At 36.1% G+C, this 13,718-nt stretch overlaps 1 protein-coding gene across 2 annotated transcripts; it reads right to left on the reverse strand.

The window, feature by feature from the left end:
• Positions 1-900: 900 nt before the first annotated feature.
• On the reverse strand, positions 901-12,614 carry LOC110807178 (squamosa promoter-binding-like protein 1). Of its 2 annotated transcripts, none has more exons than XM_088219476.1 (11): positions 12,310-12,614; positions 11,299-12,194; positions 10,815-10,996; positions 9,469-9,986; positions 4,778-4,852; positions 4,587-4,694; positions 4,360-4,477; positions 4,099-4,240; positions 3,686-3,836; positions 2,199-2,834; positions 901-1,618 (listed from the first exon to the last, which is right to left on the reverse strand). In XM_088219476.1, exons 2-11 carry the CDS (start codon positions 11,895-11,897, stop codon positions 1,175-1,177), a joined length of 2,973 nt encoding a protein of 990 aa, XP_088075602.1. In that variant the 5' UTR covers positions 11,898-12,194; positions 12,310-12,614; the 3' UTR covers positions 901-1,174. The 2 variants fall into 2 exon arrangements, with proteins under 2 accessions (XP_088075602.1, XP_088075603.1); XM_088219477.1 differs by having other exon boundaries at positions 11,299-12,190; positions 12,306-12,614.
• Positions 12,615-13,718: the final 1,104 nt, after the last annotated feature.

Here is a 13,718-nt window from a genome sequence, read left to right on the forward strand (position 1 = left end):
TTATATCTCTTTCCCTCTCTAAAGACTTTTCTCTCTCTCTCTCTCTCTCTCAGACTCTCTTCTTCTCTCTCTTCTCGACACCCTCTCTTCTCTCCTTTCAAAAATCTTCTTTTTTCTTTTTTAAAATTCTCATTTTGCCCACACTATTTTCTTAATTTCACTCTGCCCCAATCTTTCGAATTTCTTAAAACTACCCACAAATATTTAAACTACACATTTATTTTTTTTTTAAAATTCGGATTTAGTGAATTAAATTTCAAAGAAGACTAGCTGAGTCTTCACAAGTGACAAACCAGGTAATTGCTCGGTACAAATATCCTTGTCTCATTCAAGTTCTCCTTGTTTTTTTGCTACTAACTTTTCATCTTGATGCGTTAGTTGTCCGAGAGAGAGGAGACCAACAAGACTCTTCCTCTCAAACACTTCAACCTACAAAACTATTCTGCAGCTTTTTTCATTTCTTTTGCATGTTTTATGGAGTTCATGAATCTTGGGATATTCTTGTTTCAAATCAATACTTCTAATATTTGTAGTTTTAACAAAATAAATTAATTATTTTTATTAAATTTTAAAATTGACTCCTAATTGCTATAATTATTAAAAGAAGAAATAAAATAAAATAATACGAAAAAAATTTTATTGTTTTGAAAAATTTATTCTTACAATAGTTTGATAATTCACCTTTATAGAGGTAATCTAAATTTAAAATTTATCTTAGATAATTTACGATTAGAGAAAATTGTCATATGAATGTCAGTCAAAAATTAAAATAATAATTTACTACTAACATTAACTGTATAATGTTGAAGAACTAGTGTCGCGTGATTCACAATATTTAGCTCCACTGCATCAAAGGAAAAGCAATCTATTTGATTCAGATAAAAACACAACATTCACACCTGAATCTTAAAATAGGCCAACCAATATTATTGTTGTTATTAGGGAATAAGGTACAAGCTACAAGGCTTATGGGTGTTAAATAAGATACCACATAGACAGAAATACATAACCATTCTACTGCCATGACAAAATTACAGTGAACAGTCAGATAAATATTACTAAGTCCAGAACTCTGTCATAATCACAGGTTATACCGATCTTTACAGTCTATAAATGCTTACACAGGTACAAACACCTATACCACGCCATCTAAGTTGGGAGATAAAAGAGGACTTCAGCTTGCTCCGTAGTCCAACATTTCCCACCTGAAGGGACGGAACACATACAGAACTTCAGGGCAGCTTTTAAATATAAGAGCGACACACACGCAAACTGCAGCAATGGCCACCATTGAGAGCATTGCAGGCCTGTACACCAGAGATCTGCTGGCTGTTCCGTAAGCCAGCTTCTGGCTGCAAAGCTTGCAGTTTCCTCCGATGGATGTAAAATCAGCCTGTCCAATCTCAAAGCTGGTTGTCAACGCAGAACTTTGTTTCTGGCTTACTTTACTGTCTGAGAGAGGAGCAGGAACGTCAACAACCACATGGCCAGCCGCAGATCTCTTGTTAATTTTCCTCTGTACCAGGTGGATGTATGAGAAGTGGCCTCGCAAACGAGCATAATCTTCAGGGGTGAAGCCTGTGCTGTCACGGGCACTCTTCCATGCTTCAATTCCCACCTGAGATAGACATACACCAATTAGCATGTTTGTGGAGAAATTTCACGAAGTGTTCTGTTTTTAACTTTTCTCACATTCTTGTCTTTGTTCAGAAAACTTTCTGCAATTGTATCTGATATTATAAACACAAATGGAAACAACAAACAAGGAATTCTGCACTACTGGTTACCTATTTGTCTGCAAAAAATTACCATCAACACAAGGAGAATAAAAAGTTGGGTTAGAAAGTTTGACTTAAGTCTGAAAACATCAAGTACCTTACTCTGGAAATAAAATATGCGAGAACATAATACTTGTAGAAAGAATCTTTCCACAAATAAAATTTAATTATAGAGGCTATAAATATTGATCAGTGATCCTAATGGTTGACTCATGTTCTAAGCACAAATTATTTAAATCACTGCTGATTTCCGATTGAAAAAATTAAGGAAGCAACTTGATAGGAATTCCAGACACTGAATAAAGATTGGAAATAAGCATGGACCGGGACTGTTTCCAGATTGAGTAGCACGGTTAAACAAAGAAAAGTGAATTTTAATCGATGTTGTAAAGAAAATTCGTGAAAAATAAGACGAATTACCATTCCAGGATCTTCAGTTAATGCATCAAGTACGTCCTCAGAACCATCTTTCCCAGCTGCAATGTGGAGAGGTGTCAAACCAGCAGGGCCTATGGCATCAGGTTTAAATAACAAACTCTGGTGACCAGCGTCTACCAGTTCCTTCTGCTTAGACTCCAAGTCCTCTAGAGCATTCTCAGGAACATATCTCAACAGGAGTTCCACCAAAGATTTGCAATTTTTTCTCACAGCTCTATGAAGAAGACACATATCAGATAATGCAAGCTGGACCGTCTGGTGTTCTCCAGCAGCCACAGTACCATCAAAAAAGATATTTAGGAGTTTCTTCACAACAGCACACCATTCATGGCCCATAGAGAATTCCATGAGCCACTTGAAACGCCTTAAAGGAAAAAGGTCAGTATTAGGATCTAAGTGGACCAGTCTATGCTTCACTTGACTTCTATGAAGTAGCCAACCGATTTCATGAATGAAATCCATTGCTTGATTCCTGGCTTCAATTTTTCCAGTTTCCCCAACATCAGCATCTGTCCCAGTAAACTCTAATGCATTTTCAAGCATACGGATCTCTGAACAAACATCGTCTTCCGCGACTATAAAAGGAAAGAAACTGCTGCTAAGACTGTGATCTTCGATCTGGATATCATGCAATCAACTCAAGGAAAGTTATTCAAGAATTTGTCCATCTTTGATAATAAACAGTCAACTGTTAACATATGCATATCAGAACATTGATAAATATAATAAACTGCAAAGAGAATTAGCTCGTTATAATTGACTCAACTAAGTATGCCTGTGTATAGAAATATTAATGTAATTGCATAGTTGTCAGACAGACAACAGTAAGGGGAAAGGAAGTTATCACAGTACATTATATTTCTCCAGCAAAGAGTCTTAGCAGAAAAACAGTACAAGAAATTATGAAAAAAGGTTTTTATTTTCGACATCTTTTTTTTCCTCATATCTTGGACGCAATAGCAATCAGAAAAATTAGCCAATTTTTGTTCGAACCTATATAGACATACATATGTAATTGCAGAGTTATTATACAAGAAAACAGTGAGGAAAGAAGTAACCAGAGCATATCATTTCTCTGGTGCAAAGAATAAAGTGGTTGGAAAATAGTGGGATAAAAGGAATTTAAAAAAAACAACTATGCTTTTGGTAATAATAACAAACAGAAAGAATCAGCTACTTTGGTAACCAGTTAGTACATCATATACCATCCTCTTCTACTAAATGTAACTGTGCTTCATTAGTGTGATTATACACTTCCACAGATATGAGAAGCTACTATTGCTCAGGTACCACAGAAAAGACTTCTAGTGTAAAAGGTGATGAATAGCTAGCCATCAAGAGACAACAATCATCTAATATCTTTTTTTTTAAATAACAATCATCTAATATCTACCTGCTGATTTTATTGTTCCATTGATAAAAATAAGAATAGGATGTGTAAATATGAAATGTGGAAAAAGAAAAGGCACCTCAATAAATCCTCTTCCATTCACTGTTGGTATGGTGCAAGAGAAACTAACACACTGGAGATCATCATGCTCCTTGGAACCATCATCACCATCTAATAGCTCATGAATATCTTCCTGAACCAGATACGTCCCTTCTACTGCACATAGTAACCTGTTTAGACATTTGAAAGGATATAAGAGAATGTTAGCCAAGTGCTAATTACGGATATATAGATATGTGTATACATATACATATATATAACAATAGTTTAGCACTTTTTCCAGATGAACTTGAGTATTACGGATATATAAATATGTGTATATATATACATATATATAACAATAGTTTCACACTTTTTCCAGATGAACTTGAGTATTGGAAATCATGCCGATAAATTTGGAAGAAATAATCCACATGGACAACTAACTAATACCTCGTAGCAGGCCAACACAAATTGATGCCTTTCACTGAAAACTGAGCTCTCTCAGATGCAGATATCGCAATTGGTTTGACACTTAAAATTTTACTGTAGCTGTTACTTGTAAGAGGTAAGGATGTGTCTACAACAACCTGGCCTGCAACATAAGAGACTCAGGAAACAAACTTTGGAACAGGAGTTCTGATTCTCAACTATTTTACTCATACAAACATAAAGAACAGAGGGATAAAAATACAAAAACCAAAGCCCACAAACCATTATGAATAAATGCAATCTGATGCTGCACTCTAATGAAAAACCAGCCAGCTGTCCAGAATGTGTTATCTGAGAGATCTAGAAGCCTACTCAAACTGAAACTGAGATCACTGCACAGCTGTAAAGAAGGCAAGCAAGACTCTGTAAGATAAGAAGTTTAGCATGATAAAGTTAAGACCTGAATGTGCATGGAAATTCACATTCAGTTTCATTTACGCCAATCTTACTTCTTCCCATGCAGACTCAGTTTGACGAAGGTAAATAGTCAGAATTATACAGCCAGGTCTGATGTAGCTCTCCATGTCAGTGGGACTGTGCGACAACCAGTCAAGAATCTGGAAGTTCAAGTTCTTTACGTAAATATGCTTTCATTGTGAGAAAACAATAACAGTTGCATAACTAACTTTGAAGCAAGAACCTGTGCTCGCAAGACAATAGGAACATCATTTGGCTCCTTGCCAAAAAGTTTAAAAACAACGCGGTCCGTGCGACTCTGAAAAGAAGGAAGCAAAGAAAGAAAAATGTTTAGAACAAGCAGACCCAAAACCTTAAGCATAGCCATTTGTCTGAATCAAGTGGGTTCCAGATATAATAGAAAAAAATCTCTCCAGAAAATAAGTAAAGGCAATCAGAAAATAACATATGAACTTTAGAAACCTGAGTAAAGCACTAAAGAAATTCAATAACTCTCGATTTGGCTCACCTTTTAATTATGGAGGAATAGAGTGAAAGCAAAATTTTAGATTTAAGTGGATTGAGGAGGGGGATAGGAATACAAAATTCTTATATAGTTCGCCAAATCAACCACCGACGAGTCAATTATGTGGAGGAATTGAAGGTGAGGGGGAGAGTGGTGGTGGAGAATGAGGAGTTGAGGTGGGAAGTCATGTCTTACTTTAGAGATCTGTACTCTGAAAATTCTCATTGGAGGCCTAAACTAGATGACCTGAGTTTTGATAGTTTGGGGGACCAAGAAAGATCATTCCTTACTCGAGAATTCAAAGAGGAAGAAATCTATGGGGAGCTTATGAATTATAGGGGTGATAAAGCCATGGTCCAGATGGCTCCAACATGAGCTTTTTCCAACAGAACTGGGAGATCATAAAAGGGGATCTGATGGCTCTGTTTAAGGAATTTCATAGAATAAGTTCTTTTGCTAAAAGCATGAATTCTAACTTTTTAATCTTAATTCCAAAAGTTGAAGGCGCCTTGAACATCAAAGATTTCAGGCCAGTCAATCTGGTGAGTGGAGTGTACAAGATAATGGTAAAACTTCTATCTCAAAAAAACAAAAGAAAATGGTAAAAGTTTTAGCAAAGAGAATGATTGTAGTGGCGGTAAAGGTGATAAGTGATCGTCAATGTGCTTTTGTGGGAGTAGACAAAACTTTAATGCACCCTTGATTGCTAATGAAGTTGTTGATAGCCTCTTGAAAGTGGGGAGAGTAGGGGTTTGTGTAAGTTAAATATGGAAAAGACATGATCATGTAGCACGGAATTTCCTCTTTTAAAATGCTGAATAGACTGGGCTTAGGACATAAATGGTGCAGTTGGATTAAAGCGTGCATTATATCAACGACTTTCGCAGTTATGGTTAATACAGGTTCTTCCAACTTCTTTAAGGCCACTAGAGGTTTGAGGAAAGGAGACCCTTTTTCTCCCTTATTATTCATAATGGTGATGGGGGCTCTAAACAAACTCCTAGTGAGAGCCAGAGAGGTGGGGATATTTAGGAGATTGTGGGAGGGGAAGGGGAAAAGGAAAGTGGAGATTATTCATTTCTTTGCAGATGACACCTTATTACTCTGTGACAGGAGGACAATGCTTTGCATAATGTAAGATGCTGTTACTTTTTTGGAGGCAATGTAGAGAATCAATATAAATTTGGTGAAATCAGCACTTGTGATGATTGGGGATAACAGGGAAGCTGTTCAGAAGGCTGATATTTTGGGTTGCAACAACATGGACATTTCAATGAATTACCTGGGGATGCCACTAGGAACAAAATTCAAGGAGATTGCAACTTGGGACCCAGTAGTGAGAAGAGTTGAATCTAGGTTGGCCAGCAGGAAAAGGTGGTTGTTATCTAAAGGAGGAAGGCTGACACTCAAAAAGAGCACATTAGCGAGCATTCCAATCTATTTAATATTCCTGTCCATGATTCCCTCTAATGCGGCGAAGAGGTTGGAGAAAATGCAGTGTAATCTCTTGTGGGGTGATAGTGCATAGAGGAGAAGATATCACCTAGTGGCATGGGATTGGGTGAAACAACCTATTCAGAGGGAAAGATTGGGGTTGAGATCACTGGAGGGGTTTTATATTTTATTTCAAAAGAATATTCAATGGGTTTTATATAGCATTTTAAGATAAGTGGTTATGGAGGTTTAAGGAGCAAGTAAGGTTTAGGAGAAGGATAACTGAGGCAAAATATGGGGTAGCAGGGCTGGGATTATTCACTAACTTCCCTAGGGGTTTTCATGGGGTGGGGTTGTTGAAAAGAATAAGCATGGGAACCGGGGGATTTTGGGGATGTATCAGTAGGGGGATGGGGGCAGAGGAAAGAGTGAGATTTTGGCGGGATGTTTGGATAAGATTGAGGGGCCTTTATCCCACAGCTCTCTAATATATATGTTGTTGCTCATAATAAGGACGCCACTACTAAGAGTCCTGGATGAGTACCTGAGGCAATGAGGCTTAGTGTATGGAGTTGATTAGAAATTTAAAGAAATGGGGGATAACAGAATATATGAATTTGATGGCATTCCCAAAAAAAAATGATCATAATTCTGACGATGAGCCAGTCTGGAAGTTGACCTCATCTGAAATCTTTTCAGTGAAATCTTTTTATGGGCATTTGATAGCTGGTGAGGTAAGCAGTGGAGATTTTTAAGCCAGGCAGATTGGAAGGCTAAAGCAACACCAAGGGTAGCTTTCTGTGCTTGGGAGACAACAAAATAATGCATCTTGACTTTAGAAAGTTGAGGGGAAAATTTTTATTTGAAATAAAAATGTAAAATAATGTGTTAAAAGGCACTAAGAGGATGTCAACTCATATACAAAGTATTTACATATCTACCAAAATGTCAACATGGTTCCTAAAATCCTCCATATAATAGAGAGAATGACCGAAGATAAAAAAGCTAAGAATTTGGAAACATCTATTCTTAATCCTATCAAAATCTCCCACATCATTTACCCTCTCAAAAGCTCTTTTATCCTCTCCTTCTGGATTATCCAAATGATGGTAAGTGGGATAAGGTCTATGCCCATATTTCATCTCTAACCGACCCCGCCATCGTACAACTAATACCCAATAATCTATAAACCGTATACCATAGCTTGTACGCAACCGGAAACCATAAAAGGACATGATTACAAGATTCCATTGTCCTTTTACACAAGTAGCATGGTTCACCATAGTCATTTCCCTCATTAATTTATCAATAGTCAGGATGTACCCCCTTCTGGCCTCCCACGCAAAGAAAGCCAATTTGCGAGGGACTTCAACCTTCCATATTTGTCTAAAAGGAAACCTGTAACCAGAGCATTCCTGCTTAGTAAGATGCTCGTAGAATGATCTTACTGAAAAAGACCCTTGAGTAGTAAGATTCCACACAGTTTGATCGTTGCTGCCGTCCAAAGTTATGAGTGACAAAGTAGTTAGGAGATTCTCATACTCATTAATCTCTCAATCATTAAGATCTCTCGGCAAATTTACATGCCACTCCTTTAGACGGCCCCCATTTCTCTGAAAAAGTCACTTATCAAAATATCTTTTTGTTGTGCTATAACAAAAATCTGAGGATATTGGTCTCTAAGAAAGCGGAACTTTCCAGCCACCAGTCCTAACAAAAACTGACTCTGTCACCTTGCCAACCCCCCATTAAATACAGTTCTGGAATATGTTCCTACCTATGCATATTTTTTTCTACATTGCTTTCCCATGAGGTCTTGATAGTGTACTAGCGTACCAACTTTTGTCATATGTCCCTACCCATACACATTTTAGTGAATGAATGTTTTCTATGCCAGAAGTATGCCAAATCTTGCAGGCATATTCTCTTGTGGTGTCCGTTTGCATATCGACCTTCGAGCTTCGCTTATAATTTGTTGGGTTTGAATTGGGTTATTGTTGGATTCGTTAAGGAGGAACTTTGTGCTTAGAGAAGCACGGAAGGGGATAAGAGGATAAGACTTATCCCTATGACTTTATTTCAAAAAAAAGAAAAAAAAGAACTTATCCCTCGGACTACTTTTTGAATTATCTAAAACGAGATGAATAAAAGGGCTTTTTTGGGTTCTAAATCTAATTTTGTTCACTTCATAGATTCTTGGTTCTAGACTCTAAACTTTTTGGTCGAGGGTCATTTGCTTTATTACAACGAGAATCTTAGGGAATTTATTGATATTTTGATTGATTTGTAAATCTTTATACAAGAGTTCCACCCCCTAGGTGCTCTTGAGTATATTCATTTTTACTATTAAAAAAAATAGTTCTCATGCCCAAAGAATTTGAGTTCACTTTGTAGTTTCATTCCCCTCTCTTTATCCGTTTATTCTTTCCTTTATTGGGGAGGGCAAGGTGTGGAAGTTGGGAGATATAAAAAAAGTTTTAAAACTTAATCAAGAACTGTGGAATCATACTAATCTCATTTTATAGCATCATCAAGTACACTCTGGAATTGTTGTATCTCACATTTTTTTTTTGAAATAAAAGTATGAAGTTGAATTGAAGTAAAGGTGCCAAAGGGGCACCACCCATTTACAAAAACTTTACAAATCAATTAAACAATCGACTATAGAGACAATTGTTGTATCTCACATTAATCTCGCGAAGGTAAAATATGAAAAAAAAAAAAAAAAAAGTCACTGCATAGTTTCATTCCACTTTTTTTAGCTCTTTCTGATTTCTGTTCCAGGCCAAAGTGACAATTGTAAATTGAGCGATCTGGAGGAAGTTCAAAATTTTATCAAGAAATCCAAAATCACGCTAATCTAATTTGAATATAGCAAGTAGATTCTGCAATTGTATATCTGAATATAATACTGTAATTTTCAAACATTGTGGAAAAGAAAAAACACATGTAGATTACTTGCTACAAACACATACCTGAGTATCCCCACTAGAACTAGAAGGTGATTGTGCAGATGCTGAATCTGAATTTCCACTTGTTTGCGGTGGACTTGACTGATGAGAGTCTTGCTGCATCCAAGGAGTATCAACGGAGGTAGTCCCTAGATTTGTAGGAACTGACGATCTCCCAATTTCCTCAGTGCCATCATCTGAGTCAATATATATGTCATTTAAATCAAAATTGTTTATCTTAACCAGTCCAGCAGAACTGCGAAGTTCTGCACCTCTAGCTTCATGGGAATGTAGCCCTTGACGTGGAATCTCAGACACAGGTACCATAATATGTTTGAAAGCCCTAGAAGGGGCCTGTCCATTGGATAGAAGAGCTGATACCACTTCTGAATTCCCTACAGAAGTAACATCATTTAGCATATCTTGAGGTTCCTGCAGAAGCCCAGATATGTTTCTTCCACCATTTTCACCAGCATTGCCAGCAAGGCTCCTTAGAAGATGGGTTAGCAGATCCTGATCAGTGATCTGGCCTGACCTATTGGCTGCAATTTAAGACAGAACCACTTAATCCAAACCTAATGGTGCCATAACAATTCCAAGCAGAAGAATGATAAATAGGGTATTGAGACAGCCAGAAACAAAAAGTTTCCTTTACCCCATCCCTACAAGGAACTGAACATGGAGAAAGAAAATAAAAGAAAAATGGTGTTACTTTTTCAGACCCATGTCTAATATTTTAAGAAAGACCCAAAGGATTTAACCCTTGAACCATGAGCTATGATGCAATTCAGTCTCAAAGTTATTTTCATCATAATTTTAGTCGCATAACTTACAATATTCTTTTAAAAGGTGCTTTTTAAATGAAAATATTTCACAGAAACAGTTTTGGTGCTTTCAGTTTTACTTGAGTGATGCAAGGAATGACTTAAAAATATAATGTTTCTATTAAACATGAATTATGGGAGGAAAAAAGCCAGAATAGGTTATTGCAAGTGCTTTCTCCTTTATTAATGTTTGGTACTACCATTTACATTATTAAAAAAAAATAAATCTTTTTTTATCTCTACAAAGTTAACCAAGTAACTTCGCAGTAGTTACCTGGTTCACCTACAAACCCTTCAATCTTCTTTTTGAAAATTTTGAAATTATGATTATGTTCAAAATCATTCTGGTCCGTCTTGGTTTTCAAGTCAGTCCTCCTAGCTTATTTAATCCATGAAAGTTTATAGCCTTGTAAAAAGAGTGAACCCATGCATGTGAAAGAAAATTGAAGTATTATTTACATGTAAGGAAGGTAAATTACACCCAAGTAAAAAGCTGAAAATCATTCCCAGAACAAAATATCATGTTATAGTAAGAAAGTTACTTACAATGCATGTTGGAAAGTATCCTTAAGAGACTTATCAATAAATAACTACTAGTCTGATCATCTTTTAAAGGATTCCCATTTGCACCAGCATCAGGATTTGTTTTCCTCCTACGTTTATTATGCCCAGCCAACCGTCTGCGGCAACTTCTCTTTCCTTCATCAAATTCTTGAAGAACATGAAATCTGTAACGTTTGAGAGCATAATTTAGTAATGCTATAAGTTCCTGAATCATAATTTAGACATATGAACTTCTGACCTTTTAACAATTACGAAACAATGATCCTCAAAGATTTTTTTAGGAGGCAGGTATCACTTTAATGAAATCCAGCAATTCATTTAGAAGCAAAAATATTTACAGCTATGTCAATGTTTAAAGGACATACTGCGTCTAGTCTATATTGGCTAGAACATGACTAGTAGCAAGAGTCTAAGAAAGTAAGTAAACATAAACAGTCAATAGAAATTCACACAAACAAATGCTTACCTACTACACTGCTGACAGAACCGCTGCATAAGACCTCCCACAAGGGCTCTACTGGCCTTTGAATGCATCTCACATACCTTATGCCGTCTGTGATAATCCTTGGAATTACTGAGATCAGTTCCACAGTCTTCCACCTGACAAACTGCACGATTTGAAGCAGCTCCACCCAGTTTTGTCTTTTTCCCACTAGTTCCCTCCCAATTCCCTACCCCCCGTCCCCTAATTGGATAACCATGCCCACCAAGCTTCAAAGTAAGATTACCAACTTCCTCGTTCAAAGCGTCTTCTTCCTCTGTAACAACCCTCCTCCTCTTCTCCAATTCAGTTTTACCTTTTTCAAATCCCACATTAACTTCATCAGAGCAGGATGAGGAGCTATTTGATAAATTACCCGGCAGAGAAATCCCACTACCGAGCGGGAAAAATTGTTGGCCCATGACATCAGGGGAACCTGGATTCAACTGGCGAGCGATAAAAAGATCACCATCCCATTTCCATTCATTCAAATCCCATTCATGTCTCCTTTTCCCTACTCCCCGCATATCCGCGGAGCTCATGTCATAAAAATGGTGAGCTTGAGTTCCTAATCTGGTTTCCATTAATCAAACGCAGATAACTAAAAAGATCCAAATCCAGTACTCTAAATCCAAAAAAGAAGAAGAATCCAAAAAGATTAAACCCCTCTCAAGAACGTGAAAGGAAAGCACAAGGCTGAAAAAGAAACCCACCGCCGAGTACAGATCAGAGGTAAAAACACTCAACTATTAACTTCTAAATAATCCCAATCAGCTTCATTTCTTCCCCAAAAGTCCAGAAACAGTACGGCGACACATCCATGGTTCCAATTAAGAGCAACCCACATGCCCAGTAGTCCCGAATCAGTAATTAATCCCTTCCTGCCATGAAAACCCAAATTTTAAAACTGAGCTTTTCACATATAAAGTAAAAGAACCAACAGAAAGGAGTCTGAAAAATAAGTTCAATTGAACAAATAAAGTAAAAAGTACTTGCCAGAAACCGTTGATAATCGGAAAGAAACAGCAGGTAGAGCAGAGTAGTTGCCCAGAAGTGCTCGAATCCAAAACAGGTAGAAGGAAAGTGCGAGAGGTGATGATGAAGGTGATGAAGATGGACAGTGGTAGGAAAGAAATATTATTAAATTATTAAATTAAATGGGGTAATGAAGATAAAAATGGTGGGTCAGGAATTGCACACCGCGTGTCCCTCTCGAGCTCACAATCCAAAAAGATGCTTTGTACGACTCTCTTCCTTATGAGAGTTTTCTATCCAGTGCTTCCCACTACCAAATTGCCCACAAGTGCACGCCACCGAATTATGCACCCTAACCAGACTTTCCCTCCTCGTGTTACTTCACGCTTCTTCTCCTTTCACTATTTTCTCCACATCTCAATCTATACATACATAATTTTTTCGTTATATCTCAATTTTATCAATTTCAAATGATATCCTTGATAAGTAACATCAACGTACAAAAATTTAATCTAAATAATATATTATAGAAAAATGCAATGTACTCACTCAGTGATATGAAGTAAGTAATTACAATTTAGTTTTGCATTTTTTACTTTGCGTCCGAATTGAAGTAGAAACATGTTAGCGGTCTTTATCAAGAATATAACTAACTAAATTAAGTCATTAAAAAAAGGAGAGAAAAATAATTCAAATACACAAAAATGAAATATATATATATATATATATAAGAACTTTCTTCCTTCCCTCTATAAGATTCTATATTGATCAAACTTTTATTATATTTGTTATCGTTATATCACAATTGAACAGAATATTAAATAAAATTATATTATCTTATTTAAAATAAATTCTATAACTTTTTGTTCGGATAACTTATCATAAATGAGAGAAGCAATACATATCGGTTTCTTAATTTTTAAATAATATACACAAATAAAACTTAATATGATTTAAAAAGAAATTCTACGATATGTTCAAAGCTAAAAAATTTTATGACTTTATCCTGAACAATGTTTGCAAATTCAAACTAAATCACTCGTCATTTCAAATTGCAAAAGATTTAACAAATGAATGTTATAGACAAAATGATTTTTATTGAATTCCAAAAAAGAGGTTCATCCACATTAATTACAATTCTTATAAGTATATATATAAACAAAGTTTGAATATAATAAAAAGGTTGTTCAAGAATTGAATACTGATCCAATAGTAGTAGATTATAATAACTTAATAATTTAAAACTTAGTATGCCAATAATGAATCTAAAAATAATCTCAAACCCTAAAAGAAACCTCAACAATAAACCTTATATTAAAGTTTATAGAAATGTGATTTTCTAATAAATTCTCACGTATTCATACTCGTGCATAATCTTCCCAAAAATATTACAACAGTTATGAATATATCAGTATTAAATTTTTGTATGA

Source organism: Carica papaya, chromosome 5, assembly GCF_054855325.1.
Source record: "Carica papaya isolate Zhongbai chromosome 5, ASM5485532v1, whole genome shotgun sequence".
Taxonomy (NCBI): domain Eukaryota; kingdom Viridiplantae; phylum Streptophyta; class Magnoliopsida; order Brassicales; family Caricaceae; genus Carica; species Carica papaya.